At 47.5% G+C, this 19,277-nt stretch overlaps 1 protein-coding gene across 1 annotated transcript in view; it reads left to right on the forward strand.

The window, feature by feature from the left end:
* The window catches only part of LOC138357057 (hornerin-like), a 19,707-nt gene extending 10,396 nt beyond the window's left edge, over positions 1 to 9,311 (forward strand). Inside the window, exon 2 of the mRNA XM_069313600.1 lies at positions 8,618 to 9,311. Within this exon, the coding sequence (XP_069169701.1) occupies positions 8,618 to 9,311 (694 nt within the window). The remainder of the gene's footprint in view (positions 1 to 8,617) is intronic.
* The last annotated feature ends 9,966 nt before the right edge of the window (positions 9,312 to 19,277 follow it).

Below are 19,277 nucleotides of genomic sequence, written 5' to 3' on the forward strand. Positions count from 1 at the left end.
CATTGTCCCAAATATATAGTTCCACGGGTGTTTATGGGGGAACTGGGAGCTAAGTTGGACCTGGGGACCACCTCTGGCTATCTTCCCACACCACCAAAACAGAAGCTTGTTTCGTGGAAACACAGCCAACAGTCTGCAGTTAACACAGCCTAGTAGAGAGCGAGGTCACCTGATGCGCCCTGACCTCTACTCCACGTGGGAACTTTAACATTAAGTCTCAAAAAGTGGTGACTTTTGAATAGCTTAGAGTCTACTGTCTGGCGCCTGGTGCACCAAGAGTGTAGTGGTGCACCAGGAGTGTAGTGGTGCACCAGGAGTGTAGCGGTGCACCAGGAGTGTAGTGGTGCACCAGGAGTGTAGCGGTGCACCAGGAGTGTAGTGGTGCACCAGGAGTGTAGTGGTGCACCAGGAGTGAAGTGGTGCACCAGGAGTGTAGTGGTGCACCAGGAGTGTAGTGGTGCAGGTCACAGTAGTGGTGCACCAGGAGTGTAGTGGTGCACGAGGTCACAGTAGTGGTGCACCAGGAGTGTAGTGGTGCACCAGGAGTATAGTGGTGCACCAGGAGTGTAGTGGTGCACCAGGAGTGTAGTGGTGCAGGTCACAGTAGTGGTGCAAGAGGAGTGTAGTGGTGCAGGAGGTCACAGTAGTGGTGCACCAGGAGTGTAGTGGTGCACCAGGAGTGTAGTGGTGCACCAGGAGTGTAGTGGTGCACCAGGAGTGTAGTGGTGCACCAGGAGTGTAGTGGTGCACGAGGTCTCAGTAGTGGTGCACGAGGTCTCAGTAGTGGTGCACCAGGAGTGTAGTGGTGCACGAGGTCTCAGTAGTGGTGCACCAGGAGTGTAGTGGTGCACGAGGTCACAGTAGTGGTGCACCAGGAGTGTAGTGGTGCACCAGGAGTGTAGTGGTGCACGAGGTCACAGTAGTGGTGCACCAGGAGTGTAGTGGTGCACGAGGTCTCAGTAGTGGTGCACCAGGAGTGTAGTGGTGCACGAGGTCTCAGTAGTGGTGCACCACGAGTGTAGTGGTGCACGAGGTCTCAGTAGTGGTGCACCACGAGTGTAGCGGTGCACCAGGAGTGTAGTGGTGCACGAGGTCACAGTAGTGGTGCACCAGGAGTGTAGTGGTGCACGAGGTCTCAGTAGTGGTGCACCAGGAGTGTAGTGGTGCACGAGGTCACAGTAGTGGTGCACCAGGAGTGTAGTGGTGCACGAGGTCTCAGTAGTGGTGCACCAGGAGTGTAGTGGTGCACGAGGTCTCAGTAGTGGTGCACCACGAGTGTAGCGGTGCACCAGGAGTGTAATGGTGCACGAGGTCACAGTAGTGGTGCACCACGAGTGTAGTGGTGCACGAGGTCACAGTAGTGGTGCACCAGGAGTGTAGTGGTGCACGAGGTCTCAGTAGTGGTGCACCAGGAGTGTAATGGTGCACGAGGTCACAGTAGTGGTGCACCACGAGTGTAGTGGTGCACGAGGTCACAGTAGTGGTGCACCACGAGTGTAGTGGTGCACGAGGTCTCAGTAGTGGTGCACCAGGAGGGTAGTGGTGCACGAGGTCACAGTAGTGGTGCACCAGGAGTGTAGTGGTGCACGAGGTCACAGTAGTGGTGCACCACGAGTGTAGTGGTGCACGAGGTCACAGTAGTGGTGCACCAGGAGTGTAGTGGTGCACGAGGTCTCAGTAGTGGTGCACCAGGAGTGTAATGGTGCACGAGGTCACAGTAGTGGTGCACCACGAGTGTAGTGGTGCACGAGGTCACAGTAGTGGTGCACCACGAGTGTAGTGGTGCACGAGGTCTCAGTAGTGGTGCACCAGGAGGGTAGTGGTGCACGAGGTCACAGTAGTGGTGCACCAGGAGTGTAGTGGTGCACGAGGTCACAGTAGTGGTGCACCACGAGTGTAGTGGTGCACGAGGTCACAGTAGTGGTGCACCAGGAGTGTAGTGGTGCACGAGGTCTCAGTAGTGGTGTACCAGGAGTGTAGTGGTGCACGAGGTCTCAGTAGTGGTGCACCAGGAGTGTAGTGGTGCACGAGGTCTCAGTAGTGGTGCACCAGGAGTGTAGTGGTGCACGAGGTCTCAGTAGTGGTGCACCAGGAGTGTAGTGGTGCACGAGGTCACAATAGTGGTGCACCAGGAGTGTAGTGGTGCACGAGGTCTCAGTAGTGGTGCACCAGGAGTGTAGTGGTGCACGAGGTCTCAGTAGTGGTGCACGAGGTCACAGTAGTGGTGCACCAGGAGTGTAGTGGTGCACGAGGTCACAATAGTGGTGCACCAGGAGTGTAGTGGTGCACGAGGTCTCAGTAGTGGTGCACGAGGTCTCAGTAGTGGTGCACCAGGAGTGTAATGGTGCACGAGGTCACAATAGTGGTGCACCAGGAGTGTAGTGGTGCACGAGGTCTCAGTAGTGGTGCACGAGGTCTCAGTAGTGGTGCACCACGAGTGTAGTGGTGCACCACGAGTGTAGTGGTGCACGAGGTCACAATAGTGGTGCACGAGGTCACAATAGTGGTGCACGAGGTCACAATAGTGGTGCACCACGAGTGTAGTGGTGCACGAGGTCACAGTAGTGGTGCACCACGAGTGTAGTGGTGCACCAGGAGTGTAGTGGTGCACGAGGTCACAATAGTGGTGCACGAGGTCACAATAGTGGTGCACCAGGAGTGTAGTGGTGCACGAGGTCACAATAGTGGTGCACCACGAGTGTAGTGGTGCACGAGGTCACAGTAGTGGTGCACCAGGAGTGTAGTGGTGCACGAGGTCACAATAGTGGTGCACCACGAGTGTAGTGGTGCACGAGGTCACAGTAGTGGTGCACCAGGAGTGTAGTGGTGCACGAGGTCACAATAGTGGTGCACCACGAGTGTAGTGGTGCACGAGGTCACAGTAGTGGTGCACCACGAGTGTAGTGGTGCACGAGGTCACAGTAGTGGTGCACCACGAGTGTAGTGGTGCACGAGGTCACAGTAGCGGTGCACCAGGAGTGTAGTGGTGCACGAGGTCACAATAGTGGTGCACCAGGAGTGTAGTGGTGCACGAGGTCTCAGTAGTGGTGCACCACGAGTGTAGTGGTGCACGAGGTCTCAGTAGTGGTGCACCAGGAGTGTAGTGGTGCACGAGGTCACAGTAGTGGTGCACGAGGTCTCAGTAGTGGTGCACCACGAGTGTAGTGGTGCACGAGGTCTCAGTAGTGGTGCACCAGGAGTGTAGTGGTGCACGAGGTCACAGTAGCGGTGCACCAGGAGTGTAGTGGTGCACGAGGTCACAGTAGTGGTGCACCAGGAGTGTAGTGGTGCACGAGGTCTCAGTAGTGGTGCACCACGAGTGTAGTGGTGCACGAGGTCTCAGTAGTGGTGCACCACGAGTGTAGTGGTGCACGAGGTCTCAGTAGTGGTGCACCAGGAGTGTAGTGGTGCACGAGGTCACAGTAGTGGTGCACCAGGAGTGTAGTGGTGCACGAGGTCTCAGTAGTGGTGCACCACGAGTGTAGTGGTGCACGAGGTCACAGTAGTGGTGCACCACGAGTGTAGTGGTGCACGAGGTCTCAGTAGTGGTGCACCACGAGTGTAGTGGTGCACGAGGTCTCAGTAGTGGTGCACCACGAGTGTAGTGGTGCACGAGGTCTCAGTAGTGGTGCACCACGAGTGTAGTGGTGCACGAGGTCTCAGTAGTGGTGCACGAGGTCACAGTAGTGGTGCACCACGAGTGTAGTGGTGCACGAGGTCTCAGTAGTGGTGCACCAGGAGTGTAGTGGTGCACGAGGTCTCAGTAGTGGTGCACCACGAGTGTAGTGGTGCACGAGGTCTCAGTAGTGGTGCACCAGGAGTGTAGTGGTGCACGAGGTCACAGTAGTGGTGCACCAGGAGTGTAGTGGTGCACGAGGTCACAGTAGTGGTGCACCAGGAGTGTAGTGGTGCACGAGGTCTCAGTAGTGGTGCACGAGGTCTCAGTAGTGGTGCACCAGGAGTGTAGTGGTGCACGAGGTCTCAGTAGTGGTGCACGAGGTCTCAGTAGTGGTGCACGAGGTCACAGTAGTGGTGCACCACGAGTGTAGTGGTGCACGAGGTCACAGTAGTGGTGCACCAGGAGTGTAGGGGTGCACGAGGTCTCAGTAGTGGTGCACCAGGAGTGTAGTGGTGCACCAGGAGTGTAGTGGTGCACCAGGAGTGTAGTGGTGCACCAGGAGTGTAGTGGTGCACCAGGAGTGTAGTGGTGCACCAGGAGTGTAGCGGTGCACCAGGAGTGTAGCGGTGCACCAGGAGTGTAGCGGTGCACCAGGAGTGTAGCGGTGCACCAGGAGTGTAGCGGTGCACCAGGAGTATAGCGGTGCACCAGGAGTGAAGTGGTGCACCAGGAGTGTAGCGGTGCACCAGGAGTGTAGCGGTGCACCAGGAGTGTAGCGGTGCACCAGGAGTGTAGCGGTGCACCAGGAGTGTAGCGGTGCACCAGGAGTGAAGTGGTGCACCAGGAGTGTAGCGGTGCACCAGGAGTGTAGCGGTGCACCAGGAGTGTAGCGGTGCACCAGGAGTGTAGCGGTGCACCAGGAGTGTAGCGGTGCACCAGGAGTGTAGTGGTGCACCAATAGCACTTCGTGACAGTATGTGATGTCTGAGACCAGCAAGAGATATATACACAGGTTCCCATTGTGGCGGCCCTGTCTCCCCCGTCACTAGCTGGGGGGGGAGAGAGAGAGAGAGAGAGAGAGAGAGAGAGAGAGAGAGAGAGAGAGAGAGAGAGAGAGAGAGAGAGAGAGAGAGAGAGAGAGAGAGAGAGAGAGAGAGAGAGAGAGAGAGAGATAACACGGCCTCTTGGTTATATAAGTACCTGCTGACACTTGACACATGATAACATGAGATAACATTGTTGTACAGACAGGTTCCACTCCTTGTCTTATAAATAACTAACCTGAATGGATGGCGGCAGCAACCTTCTATCTTTCTACTATTCTAATACTCTTACTTTCTACTCTTTTACTTTCTTCCTTGATCTCATTTTCTTCCTCTCGTTCTAAATTTTCCCTTTCTCCTGACCACTCTTCCCTTACTCCTCTCTACCTACCCTTACCCTATGACTTCCCTTCTTCTTTTCTTCCCTTCATTTCCCTGTACGTTACATTGGGACAAGCGCCCAACATTTGCCCGAAACACGATGCGTGTTAGTGGCTTTGCCAGAATGTAATAATACCGATCTTACGTAATCTCACCAACCTTTTGTATCTTCTTGTGAATACATTATTATTATTATTATTCTTAAGTTTGCTCAACATTTATATACAAATATAATCCCGCCAAGTGAGCAGACGCGTCCCCCGAGCAGACGAGTCCCCCGAGCAGACGAGTCCCCCGAGCAGACGAGTCCCCCAAGCAGACGAGTCCCCCGAGCAGACGCGTCCCCCGAGCAGACAGTTGGCTCCTGGTTCATCCTACCTCATTGTTAACCTTAAACTTTAGTTTTTAGTTTATTCATAATGAATAATAAATAGAAAGCTCATCAAATAATCTGTAGCCTGTTGAATGTTGAAAGTTCATCATTCATCTGTAGCTTGTCTAGGAAGAGGCTACAGATGAACTGATGAATGACAACAGCTCTTAGCTTGCAGCCTCGTTAGCTCGTTAGCAAGTTTAGCACCAGTCGTAACGAGGCAGGACAGGAAAGACTGGACAGTAGGTGGTGGTGACTAGTCTACACCTTCCTGTCACGGAAGGTGTAGACAGAGTGGGCGTGACGGCTGGTATTCCCTGAGGGCTCCTCGCAGCACAAGACGTCACCGTGTCCCAGCTCCCAGCTGCTGTGACTCAGGGAGGCGCCGCACACTCCTCAGACCACTCCTTCACACAACTCCAGGAAATCTTAAATACTGCAGTCTATGAACACCGGATATATAACACGTTTAGGTTTATGTAATGTCTCCTACTGACTCCTGGACGGAGCCTCCAGGCGGCCATATTTGGCCATTTGGCGGCCATGTCTCTCAACTGTTCATTTTATCCTCTATTGGCCAATGTGTAAAATATACTTTTGAGAATTAATTTGTCAGCTTCCTTCCTATGTAACACAGAACATTTTGAATTACACACATACATACACACACACACAGGGGTCAGTCCTTCGAGCTATACTGTTTCTGATATATGTAAATGATCTCCCAGAGGGTATAGACTCGTTCCTCTCAATGTTTGCCGATGATACAAAAATTATGAGGAGGATTGAAACAGAGGATGATAGTAGGAGGCTACAAGATGACCTAGATAGACTGAGTGAATGGTCCAACAAATGGCTGTTGAAGTTCAACCCGAGTAAATGCAAAGTAATGAAACTAGGCAGTGGAAACAGGAGGCCAGACACAGGATACAGAATAGGAGATGAAGTACTTAATGAAACAGACAGAAAGATCTAGGAGTTGATATCACACCAAACCTGTCTCCTGAAGCCCACATAAAAAGAATAACGTCTGCGCCATATGCGAGGCTGGCTAACATCAGAACAGCCTTCAGGAACCTGTGTAAGGAATCATTCAGAATCTTGTACACCACATATGTAAGACCAATCCTGGAGTATGCGGCCCCAGCATGGAGCCTGTACCTTGTCAAGCACAAGACGAAGCTAGAAAAAGTCCAAAGGTATGCCACTAGACTAGTCCCAGAACTAAGAGACATGAGTTACGAGGAAAGGCTGCGGGAAACGCACCTTACGACACTGGAAGACAGAAAAGTAAGGGGAGACATGATCACTACCTACAAAATCCTCAGGGGAATCGACCGGGTAAACAAGGATAAACTATTCAACACTGGTGGGACGCGAACAAGGGGACACAGGTGGAAACTGAGTACCCACATGAGCCACAGAGACGTTAGAAGGAACTTTTTCAGTGTCAGAGTAGTTAACGGATGGAATGCATTAGGCAGTGATGTGGTGGAGGCTGACTCCATACACAGTTTCAAGTGTAGATATGATAGAGCCCAATAGGCTCAGGAACCTGTACACCTGTTGATTGACAGTTGAGAGGCGGGACCAAAGAGCCAGAGCTCAATCCTCGCAAGCACAACTAGGTGAGTACAGTTTTTCTTGTAGACACATGTTGAATGTGTCGTGTTGGGTGGAAGAGGCAGAGTGTAACTGGGTGACACTTGGCTAATGATGGTTGGGGTGTTAGCCGTGTAGGGCCTCACCAATGGCCAGTATTCCCGCCCCGTCCTCACCTTAGATACCCTGACAAACAACACTGCAATAATCAAATCAAATGTTTATTTAGGTAAGGTGCATACATACAAGAGATTTTACAAAGAGTGATGGATTTAATCACGAGATAGCTAGTGGGTCTCAGCCACTAGCCTCTCTTCGTTATCAATATAACGCTTGAAGTTATCCTTAGCTCTCCTTACACATCTCTTCAACTGTGAGGGTAAGTGATATAGTGGCCGGCGGCTTCAGTGACCGTCTTCACTACACACAAGTGTGTGTGTGTGTAAGCGGCTCAGTACCGGGGTCCTGGACCGTTTACCCAAGGTCCATAAATCAGCTATACTAAGTCCTCCTTATTACAAATACGCTATTTTGGGACCTTTGCTGGAAGCTTCAAGCTTGAATAATTATTCTATGAGAAATTTGATTCATTTTGTGAAAGAAATTTCTGCATTAGAGTTTGATTTTCTAAAGGTGATTGGTAGTTTTGGTGTCAATGTTTACTAATATTCCGTTGTTAGAAAATTTGTTACCTTTGTATTCATCAGTTGTTTGTTCTAATCTTTGTTCAAGTTTTAATAGAAAATAGTTCACATCACTTGTCGAATTGTCGGTTCAAGATCCTATTTTTATGTTTAATAACAAATATTGTAAAGAACTTGATGGATCTGCGATGTGGAGTCCGTCGGGTCCTTCACCTGTGAGTATATTGTTGTGTTGCTACGAGAAGGTTTGGCTGGACAAATGTCTTCTTGTGTCTAACCTGTCGTTTGGCTGGACAAATGTCCTCTTGAGTCTAACCTGTCGTTTGGCTGGACAAATGTCCTCTTGAGTCTAACCTGTCGTTTGACTGGACAAATGTCCTCTTGAGTCTAACCTGTCGTTTGACTGGACAAATGTCCTCTTGAGTCTAACCTGTCGTTTGACTGGACAAATGTCCTCTTGTGTCTAACCTGTCGTTTGACTGGACAAATGTCCTCTTGAGTCTAACCTGTCGTTTGACTGGACAAATGTCCTCTTGTGTCTAACCTGTCGTTTGACTGGACAAATGTCCTCTTGAGTCTAACCTGTCGTTTGACTGGACAAATGTCCTCTTGAGTCTAACCTGTCGTTTGACTGGACAAATGTCCTCTTGAGTCTAACCTGTCCTTTGGCTGGACAAATGTCCTCTTAAATCTAACCTGTCCTTTGACTGGACAATTGTCCTCTTATGCCTAACCTGTGGTTTAGAGAAGATGTGTTGATGACACTTTTATTGTTAAATATTTTTCTCATATTATGAAATGTAAGAAATATTTGAACACTCAACACCAGAATAAAAGAATTCACTGCTGAGTGTAAAGTTTATAATTATTTATCTTTTCTTGTAAAATTGGTCAGTTTTAGTGCTAATGGTCAGTGTCAAGGGTTTAGTGCTAATGGTCAGTGTTAAGGGTTTAGTACTAATGGTCAGTGTCAAGGGTTTAGTGCTAATGGTCAGTGTCAAGGGTTTAGTGCTAATGGTCAGTGTCAAGGGTTTACTGCTAATGGTCAGTGTCAAGGGTTTAGTGCTAATGGTCAGTGTCAAGGGTTTAGTGCTAATGGTCAGTGTCAAGGGTTTAGTGCTAATGGTCAGTGTCAAAGGTTTAGTGCTAATGGTCAGTGTCAAAGGTTTAGTGCTAATGGTCAGTGTCAAGGGTTTAGTACTAATGGTCAGTGTCAAGGGTTTAGTACTAATGGTCAGTGTCAAGGGTTTAGTGCTAATGGTCAGTGTCAAGGGTTTAGTACTAATGGTCAGTGTCAAGGGTTTAGTACTAATGGTCAGTGTCAAGGGTTTAGTACTAATGGTCAGTGTCAAGGGTTTAGTACTAATGGTCAGTGTCAAGGGTTTAGTACTAATGGTCAGTGTCAAGGGTTTAGTGCTAATGGTCAGTGTCAAGGGTTTAGTGCTAATGGTCAGTGTCAAAGGTTTAGTACTAATGGTCAGTGTCAAGGGTTTAGTGCTAATGGTCAGTGTCAAGGGTTTAGTGCTAATGGTCAGTGTCAAGGGTTTAGTACTAATGGTCAGTGTCAAAGGTTTAGTGCTAATGGTCAGTGTCAAGGGTTTAGTGCTAATGGTCAGTGTCAAGGGTTTAGTGCTAATGGTCAGTGTTAAGGGTTTAGTGCTAATGGTCAGTGTCAAGGGTTTAGTGCTAATGGTCAGTGTCAAGGGTTTAGTGCTAATGGTCAGTGTCAAGGGTTTAGTGCTAATGGTCAGTGTCAAGGGTTTAGTGCTAATGGTCAGTGTCAAGGGTTTAGTACTAATGGTCAGTGTCAAGGGTTTAGTGCTAATGGTCAGTGTCAAGGGTTTAGTGCTAATGGTCAGTGTTAAGGGTTTAGTGCTAATGGTCAGTGTCAAGGGTTTAGTGCTAATGGTCAGTGTCAAGGGTTTAGTGCTAATGGTCAGTGTCAAGGGTTTAGTAGCTAATGGTCAGTGTCAAGGGTTTAGTACTAATGGTCAGTGTCAAGGGTTTAGTGCTAATGGTCAGTGTCAAGGGTTTAGTGCTAATGGTCAGTGTCAAGGGTTTAGTGCTAATGGTCAGTGTCAAGGGTTTAGTGCTAATGGTCAGTGTCAAGGGTTTAGTGCTAATGGTCAGTGTCAAGGGTTTAGTGCTAATGGTCAGTGTCAAGGGTTTAGTGCTAATGGTCAGTGTCAAGGGTTTAGGTCATTGTGTCATCATATTCTTCTGTGTATGATGGTCATCATGTCATCATATTCTTCTGTGTATTGTGGTCATTGTGTCATCATATTCTTCTGTGTATTGTGGTCATTGTGTCATCATATTCTTCTGTGTATTGTGGTCATCGTGTCATCATATTCTTCTGTGTATTGTGGTCATTGTGTCATCATATTCTTCTGTGTATTGTCGTCATTGTGTCATCATATTCTTCTGTGTATTGTGGTCATTGTGTCATCATATTCTTCTGTGTATTGTGGTCATTGTGTCATCATATTCTTCTGTGTATTGTGGTCATTGTGTCATCATATTCTTCTGTGTATTGTGGTCATTGTGTCATCATATTCTTCTGTGTATTGTGGTCATTGTGTCATCATATCCGTCTCGAAATCAATTGCCTGAAGGATTACCGTTGTATATAATGTACCGTTGTCATACTGTACCGTTGTCATACTGTACCGTTGTCATGCTGTTCCGTTGTCATACTGTACCGTTGTCATACTGTACCGTTGTCATGCTGTTCCGTTGTCATACTGTACCGTTGTCATACTGTACCGTTGTCATGCTGTTCCGTTGTCATACTGTAACGTTGTCATACTGTACCGTTGTCATACTGTACCGTTGTCATACTGTTCCGTTGTCATACTGTTCCGTTGTCATACTGTTCCGTTGTCATACTGTACCGTTGTCATACTGTACCGTTGTCATACTGTACCGTTGTCATACTGTACCGTTGTCATACTGTTCCGTTGTCATACTGTACCGTTGTCTGTAAGTAACAGCAGCGGTGCAAGGACTGTACCTTGAGGTACAGAGCTTTTAACATCGCTTGGACTCGATTTTATCTGATTGAGTGTTACTCTTTGTGTTCTGTTCGACAGGAAATTGAGTATCCAGCGTCCTACTTTACCAGTTATTCCCATTGACCTCATTTTGTGAGCTATCACCCCATGGTCACATTTGTCGAACGCCTTTGCAAAGTCTGTGTATACAACATCTGCATTTTGTTTTTCTTCTAAAGCTTCTGTGATTTTGTCATAGTGGTTGAGTAACTGTGACAGACATGATCTTCCCGCTCTAAATCCATGTTGTCCTGGATTGTGCAATTCATTGTTTTCCATAAAACCTCAAATTTGATTCCTAATCACTCTTTCAAACACTTTTATTATGTGTGATGTTAGTGCAACTGGTCTATAATTTTTTGCCAAGGCTTTAATCCCCTCTTGTGCAACGGAGCTATATCTGCAGATTTAAGTGCTGCTGGTATCTCCCCTGTATCCAGGCTCTTTCTCCATTTTACGCTGAGTGCTCTCGCTACTGGTACTTTACATTTCTTTATGAATATTGACTTCCATGAGTCAGGCCCAGGAGCTGAGTGCATGGGCATATTGTCAATTTCTCTTTCAAAGTCTTCCGAGTTCGTGTTAATATCCGTTATATTATCTGCAGCTTGAATGTCATTCATAAAGAAGCTGTCTGGGTCATCAACTTTCATGTTGTTTATTGGTGTGCTAAACATAGCCTCATACTGGCTTCTGTGAATGTCACTAATCTCTTTGTTGTCCTCTGTGTACGTACCTTCAGTTGTAATTAACGGTCCAATACTGGTCGAGGTTTTGGATTTGGATTTTGCGTATGTGAAAAAATATTTAGGATTTTTCTTTATCTCTTGTACAGCTTTCTGTTCCAATTCCATTTCCTCAGACTCATATGATCGCTTCAACGTTTATTCTATTTCTTCGATCTCCCTGTTTAGGCTTATTTTTCCTTGCTTGTGATAGTTGTGTCTGCCGAAGCATTTCCGTTATTTTTTTCCTTCTGCACAATCGTTTGCGTTCTCTTTCTAGAGTGGTGCTCTTTCTGCCCCTCCTCACAGGCACGTGCTTCAAGCACACCTTGTAAGCTTCAGCTGTCAGTTGAGCTATTCTCTGTGTGGGAGTTTTGTCGCTTAAGACCGTCATATTGTACCGTTGTCATACTGTACCGTTGTCATACTGTACCATTGTCATACTGTACCGTTGTCATACTGTACCGTTGTCATACTGTACCGTTGTCATACTGTACCATTGTCATACTGTACCGTTGTCATACTGTACCGTTGTCATACTGTACCGTTGTCATACTGTACCGTTGTCATACTGTACCGTTGTCATACTGTAACGTTGTCATACTGTACCGTTGTCATACTGTACCATTGTCATACTGTAACGTTGTCATACTGTACCGTTGTCATACTGTAGCATTGTCATACTGTACCGTTGTCATACTGTACCGTTGTCATACTGTACCGTTGTCATACTGTACCGTTGTCATACTGTACCGTTGTCATACTGTACCGTTGTCATACTGTACCGTTGTCATACTGTACCGTTGTCATACTGTACCGTTGTCATACTGTACCGTTGTCATACTGTACCATTGTCATACTGTACCGTTGTCATACTGTACCATTGTCATACTGTACCGTTGTCATACTGTACCGTTGTCATACTGTACCGTTGTCATACTGTACAACGCGCTATCCACCAGGCTACGAGGCTTCCTGCGATGTTCATATAATTCTGTATACCAACTGGTAGATCATTTATGTACACAATAAACATCACTGGTGCAAGAACTGAACCCTGTGGTACTCCACTTGTGACATTTCTCCAGTCCGATACATTGCCTCTGATTACTGCCCTCATTTTTCTATCAGTCAGAAAATTTTTCATCCATGTTAGATTCTTATCTGTCACCCCTCCAATATTTTCCAGTTTCCAGAACATCCTCTTATGTGGAACTCTGTCGAAAGCCTTTTTTAGGTCCAGATAGATGCAGTCAACCCAGCCATCTCTTTCCTGTAATATCTCTGTGGCTCGATCATAGAAACTGAGTAAATTCGATACACAGGATCTTCCAGATCGAAAACCATACTGTCTGTCTGATATTATATCATTTCTCTCTAGGTGTTCTACCCATTTAGTTTCAATTATTTTTTTCCAATATTTTGACTATTACACTTGTCAATGATACCGGTCTATAATTAAGGGGGTCTTCCCTGCTTCCACTTTTGTAGATTGGAATTATGTTAGCCTTTTTCCATACATCAGCTACAACTCCTGTACACAGGGATGCCTGAAAAATCAGTTGAAGTGGAATGCTGAGCTCAGGTGCACATTCTCTCAGAACCCATGGTGAAACTTCATCTGGACCAACTGCTTTGTTCTTACTTAGCTCCTTGAGCATTTTTTCCACTTCGTCTCTAGACATCTCTATGTGCTCTATGTTGTTCTCTGGAATTCTTATTGTGTCTAGTTCCCTGAAGATTTTATTTTGTACAAACACACTTCGGAACTTTTCGTTTAATGTTTAACACATTTCATTTTCATTTTCCGTGAATCTATTTCTCATTTTCAACCTCTGAATATTATCCTTTACCTGCAATTTGTTGTTTATGAATTTATAGAATAGACCTGGTTCTGTTTTACATTTGTCCGCAATCCCTTTTTCAAAATTTCTTTCTGCCTCTCTCTCCTCACTGCCGTGTAGTTGTTTCTCGCATCTTTGTATCACTGGTATGTTTGGGGGTTCGGCCTCTTCCTGTATTGATTCCATTTTTGTGTCTTTTGGTCTCTGGCCCTCTCGCACTTTCTGTTAAACCAATCCTGTTTCCTAGTTCTGCATCTCTGTTTTGGTATAAATTTTTTTGTGCCTTTATCATATATTTCACAAAACTTGACATACATCTCATTCACTTCCTTGCCTAGCAACAAGTCTGTCCAATTATACTCACTAAAAAATTTCTAAGGTTGCCATAATGTCCTCTCTTAAAGTCAGGTTTTTCAATTGCATTAACCTTCATATTTTCTTCCAGATTATAACACATTGCATACTTTATTCCCAAAAAGACATGGTCACTTTTACCCAAGGGAGGAAGGTACTGAATGTACCTTCCATTCAGGTACGGTTGTAGTCAGGTGTAGTCAGGTACGGTTGTAGTCAGGTGTAGTCAGGTACGGTTGTAGTCAGGTGTAGTCAGGTATGGTTGTAGTCAGGTGTAGTCAGGTATGGTTGTAGTCAGGTGTAGTCAGGTATGGTTGTAGTCAGGTGTAGTCAGGTATGGTTGTAGTCAGGTGTAGTCAGGTATGGTTGTAGTCAGGTGTAGTCAGGTACGGTTGTAGTCAGGTGTAGTCAGGTACGGTTGTAGTCAGGTGTAGTCAGGTACGGTTGTAGTCAGGTGTAGTCAGGTACGGTTGTTGTCAGGTGTAGTCAGGTACGGTTGTAGTCAGGTGTAGTCAGGTACGGTTGTAGTCAGATGTAGTCAGGTACGGTTGTTGTCAGGTGTAGTCAGGTACGGTTGTAGTCAGGTACGGTTGTAGTCAGGTGTAGTCAGGTACGGTTGTTGTCAGGTGTAGTCAGGTTCGGTTGTAGTCAGGTGTAGTCAGGTACGGTTGTAGTCAGATGTAGTCAGGTACGGTTGTAGTCAGATGTAGTCAGGTACGGTTGTAGTCAGCTGTAGTCAGGTACGGTTGTAGTCAGGTGTAGTCAGGTACGGTTGTAGTCAGATGTAGTCAGGTACGGTTGTAGTCAGGTGTAGTCAGGTACGGTTGTAGTCAGGTGTAGTCAGGTACGGTTGTAGTCAGGTGTAGTCAGGTACGGTTGTAGTCAGGTGTAGTCAGGTATGGTTGTAGTCAGGTGTAGCCAGGTATGGTTGTAGTCAGGTATGGTTGTAGTCAGGTGTAGTCAGGTACGGTTGTAGTCAGATGTAGTCAGGTACGGTTGTAGTCAGGTGTAGTCAGGTACGGTTGTAGTCAGGTGTAGTCAGGTACGGTTGTAGTCAGGTGTAGTCAGGTACGGTTGTAGTCAGGTGTAGTCAGGTACGGTTGTAGTCAGGTACGGTTGTAGTCAGGTGTAGTCAGGTACGGTTGTAGTCAGGTGTAGTCAGGTACGGTTGTAGTCAGGTGTAGTCAGGTATGGTTGTATTCAGGTGTAGTCAGGTACGGTTGTAGTCAGGTACGGTTGTAGTCAGGTGTAGTCAGGTACGGTTGTAGTCAGGTGTAGTCAGGTACGGTTGTGGCCGGTGTGAGGTCACAGTCAGCACGAGGTCACAGTCAGCACGAGGTCACAGTCAGCACGAGGTCACAGTCAGCACGAGGTCACAGTCAGCACGAGGTCACAGTCAGCAAGAGGTCACAGTCAGCAAGAGGTCACAGTCAGCACGAGGTCAGCTCCACTACAAAATGACATAATGTGTTCAACACTTACTATCAATTACACAATGTTTACTTTCTTTCTTCACTTCCTTATAGTTTCAGTCAGTTTACCAGTTATTCCTTCACTCGTATACACGCTTTCACTTCGATGTATTCTGATTATCCCTCCCAGTTTACCGGTAACCCAAGAGCTTCCCAACCCACGTCCATCTACCATGATGATGTGTGTGTATGTGTACTCACTTACATGTCACCTAGTTGTGCTGGCGGGGGTTGAGCTCTGGCTCTTTGGTCCCGCCTCTCAACTATCAACTGATGTACAGGTTCCTGAGCCTATTGGGTTCAGTTATATCTACATTTGAAACTGTGTATGGAGTCAGCCTCCACCACATCACTGCCTAATGCATTCCATTTGTCAACCACTCTGACACTAAAAAAGTTCTTTCTAATATCTCTGTGGCTCATTTGGGCGCTCAGTTTCCACCTGTGTCCCCCTTGTGCGTGTGCCCCTTATGTTAAATAGACTGTCTTTATTTACCCTATCAATTCCCTTGAGAATCTTGAATGTAGTGATCATGTCCCCCCTAACTCTTCTGTCTTCCAGCGAAAGAGTGTGTGTGTGTGTGTGTGTGTGTGTGAGAGAGAGAGAGAGAGCAGGACATTGTCCATAGCCAGGAAAGAGGCGTGTGGCGGGGTATTTTTAGCCTGGGGGTTGCCCTGAGTAAGCGGTGAAGAATGCGTGAGTAAGACCAGTGTGGAGAGCGTACGAGGAGCGGAAGTGACGCGGGCCGCGACCTGCCTTCATGAATGGCGCTCAAGTTTCTCTCATTCACACAACTGTTACTCAATGACCGCCACCTCGCAGGGGCCGTCTCCCTCCCCTTAATGGGCCCCCACACTCTCCCTAACACAGTCTACACCTGTGGCTCTGGGGACCCTGGTGTGAGTCTACACCTGTGGCTCTGGGGACCCAGCTGTGAGTCTACACCTGTGGCTCTGGGGTCCCTCCTGTGAGTCTACACCTGTGGCTCTGGGGGACCCTGGTGTGAGTCTACACCTGTGGCTCTGGGGACCCTGGTGTGAGTCTACACCTGTGGCTCTGGGGGACCCTGGTGTGAGTCTACACCTGTGGCTCTGGGGACCCTGGTGTGAGTCTACACCTGTGGTTCTGGTGACCCTGGTGTGAGTCTACACCTGTGGCTCTGGGGACCCAGCTGTGAGTCTACACCTGTGGCTCTGGGGTCCCTCCTGTGAGTCTACACCTGGGACTCTTGGGGACCCTGGTGTGAGTCTACACCTGTGGCTCTGGGGACCCTGGTGTGAGTCTACACCTGTGGCTCTGGTGACCCAGCTGTGAGTCTACACCTGTGGCTCTGGGGACCCTGGTGTAATGTAACACCATATATAGCTACACATAATACCTCACATATAACGGGTCAGTCACACGGGATATCAGCTGCGCCAGGCTGGTGACCTCAGCTGCATATCTAAGTCACACACACACTGCGGGGGTTCAATGTGTCACACGCTGAGGAAGACCATGACAAAGGCCTGTGTGGACCTCAGCTCTGGCGGGGAGGTTCAGCACTCTGCCAGAAGTAATTGACTTTGTCATTTGTCAGTCAATGTGGACTCATTGACTGACAAACTCTCTACTGAACTCTACTTCAGTAGTTTCTTGACTCACTCATATTTTCAGTGTTGACTTTGACTTTTAAGATGTTTCGAGTTTGCCATTTGTGAGTTCAGTTGGGAAGGAAGCACTCGTACCCTTGGGAGCCGGTCGGCCGAGCGGACAGCACGCTGGACTTGTGATCCTGTGGTCCTGGGTTCGATCCTAGGCGCCGGCGAGAAACAATGGGCAGAGTTTCTTTCACCCTATGCCCCTGTTACCTAGCAATAAAATAGGTACCTGGGTGTTAGTCAGCTGTCACGGGCTGCTTTCTGGGGGTGGAGGCCTGGTCGAGGACCGGGCCGCGGGGACACTAAAGCCCCGAAATCATCTCAAGATAACCCTGTGGGCCAGGCTGGCTGCTCGACAAGTGGCGTGACCTGAGACAAGTTGTGGAAGCCACCTCCATCCACAACTTTAAGGAGTCCTACGAAATATAATTTTCAGGAAGATAAAATCAGGAAAATTAAGGTAGTCAGTGTTAAGTGGTCGGTGTTAAGTGGTCAGTGTAAGGTAGTCAATGTTAAGTGGTCAGTGTAGTCAGTGTAAAGTGGTCAGAGTAAGGAAGTCAGAGATAAGTGGTCAATGTAAGGTAGTCAGTGTTAAGTGGCCAGTGTAAGGTAGTCAGTGTTAAGTGGCCAGTGTAAGGTAGTCAGTGTTAAGTGGCCAGTGTAAGGTAGTCAGTGTTAAGTTGTCAGTGTAAGGTAGTCAGTGTTAAGTTGTCAGTGTAAGGTAGTCAGTGTTAAGTTGTCAGTGTAAGGTAGTCAGTGTTAAGTGGTCAGTCTAAGGTAGTCAGTGTTAAGTGGTCAGTCTAAGGTAGTCAGTGTTAAGTGGTCAGTCTAAGGTAGTCAGTGTTAAGTGGCCAGTGTAAGGTAGTCAGTGTTAAGTGGCCAGTGTAAGGTAGTCAGTGTAAGGTAGTCAGTGTTAAGTGGTCAGTCTAAGGTAGTCAGTGTTAAGTGGCCAGTCTAAGGTAGTCAGTGTTAAGTGGCCAGTCTAAGGTAGTCAGTGTTAAGTGGCCAGTGTAAGGTAGTCAGTGTAAGGTAGTCAGTGTTAAGTGGTCAGAGTAAGATAGAGGCAAAGTAAGATGTCTGAGCGAGGTCAGGAATTTAAAGAGGATATTTTTAGAGAAGAATGTATAATTTTAGAAACCACGTCAGCAGTCACCGCGGCTTATCACCCTCAGGCTGACGCCATGACAGAAGGGACGACCCGGTCAGTTAAAGATATGCTTGCATATCTTGCAGAGCATGATGCGAACGCCTGGGACGAACAACTGCCCCATGTCCAGCTGGCTCTGAACACTGCCATCCATCAGTCCATTAACACCCAACCTCTTTTGCTTTTCACAGGTCATTCGTGTAATTTCCCGTCAGGTCTGCTTAACGGGCATAACATTGTGTATAGAGAAGATTGTTGACCAGACCACACACTAGAATGTGAAGGGACGACGACGTTTCGGTCCGTCCTGGACCATTCACAATCGACTTGAGAATGGTCCAGGAAGGACCGAAACGTCGTCGTCCCTTCACATTCTAGTGTGTGGTCTTGTCATCATACTTTAGCCACGTTATTGTGACTCATCGCCTGCATAGAGAAGATTACCCATCAGAGGTCCTAAATAAGATGAAAAATGCATGGAGAATTGCAGCCAGGTCTTCCAAGACAGCGCGAGACCGCTATGCTCACCATTATGGCAAGAAGGTACGACCTCTTGAGTTGAAAGTCGGGGGGTCTTGTGTTGAGAATTAATGAGGCGGCTCCTGCCAATCAGAGTAGGAAACTTGCACCTAGATGGCGGGGCCCTTACCGAGTAATTGAAAGAAAAGGTCCGGTTAATTTTGTTATTAAAGGAATTTTTGAGGACCAAGGTGAGAGAACGATTCATATCAATAAGTTAAAACCTTATCACGCGAGGGAGGAACTAGACCTGCCTTCAGCAAGTCTAACACCTGACCTGTCTAATGATCCAAATGCCGAGTCTGAGGATGACTCCTGTCAGATCTCATTAGTAGTCAAGTTCAATCTCGTCACCCCGTGGTAACAAGGTCGCGTGCTGTACAGTCAAATGTTAGGTAACTCCCCTAGTCAGGTTTAGTAACTTCATAATATTTATCCTGTAGAGGCAATGGTGTGTATTTACTGATGTGCATGACTCAGGTAGCACACTTGCCTTGCTCTGGGGTTCCCAACTTCCTGTACCTCAGAGTAACATCCAGACTCCCTCCAGTTGTTGTTGTCTGTCTGTCTCAGGTCTGAGGGTACACCAGTTCCAGCCACCACTGGTACACCTGTGGTCAGTGTTAAGTGGTCAGTGTTTAGTGGTCAGTGTTAAGTGGTCAGAGTTAAGTGGTCAGTGTTAAGTGGTTAGTGTTAAGCGGTCAGAGTTAAGTGGTCAGTGTTAAGCGGTCAGTGTTAAGTGGTCAGTGTTAAGTGGTCAGAGTATGGTAGTCAGTGTTAAGTGGTCAGTGTAAGAGGGTGTTAAGTGGTCAGTGTAAGGCAGTGAGTGTTAAGTGGTCACAGTAAGATAGTCAGTGTTA

This window comes from Procambarus clarkii, chromosome 75 (assembly GCF_040958095.1).
Source record: "Procambarus clarkii isolate CNS0578487 chromosome 75, FALCON_Pclarkii_2.0, whole genome shotgun sequence".
Classification (NCBI taxonomy): Eukaryota; Metazoa; Arthropoda; class Malacostraca; order Decapoda; family Cambaridae; genus Procambarus; species Procambarus clarkii.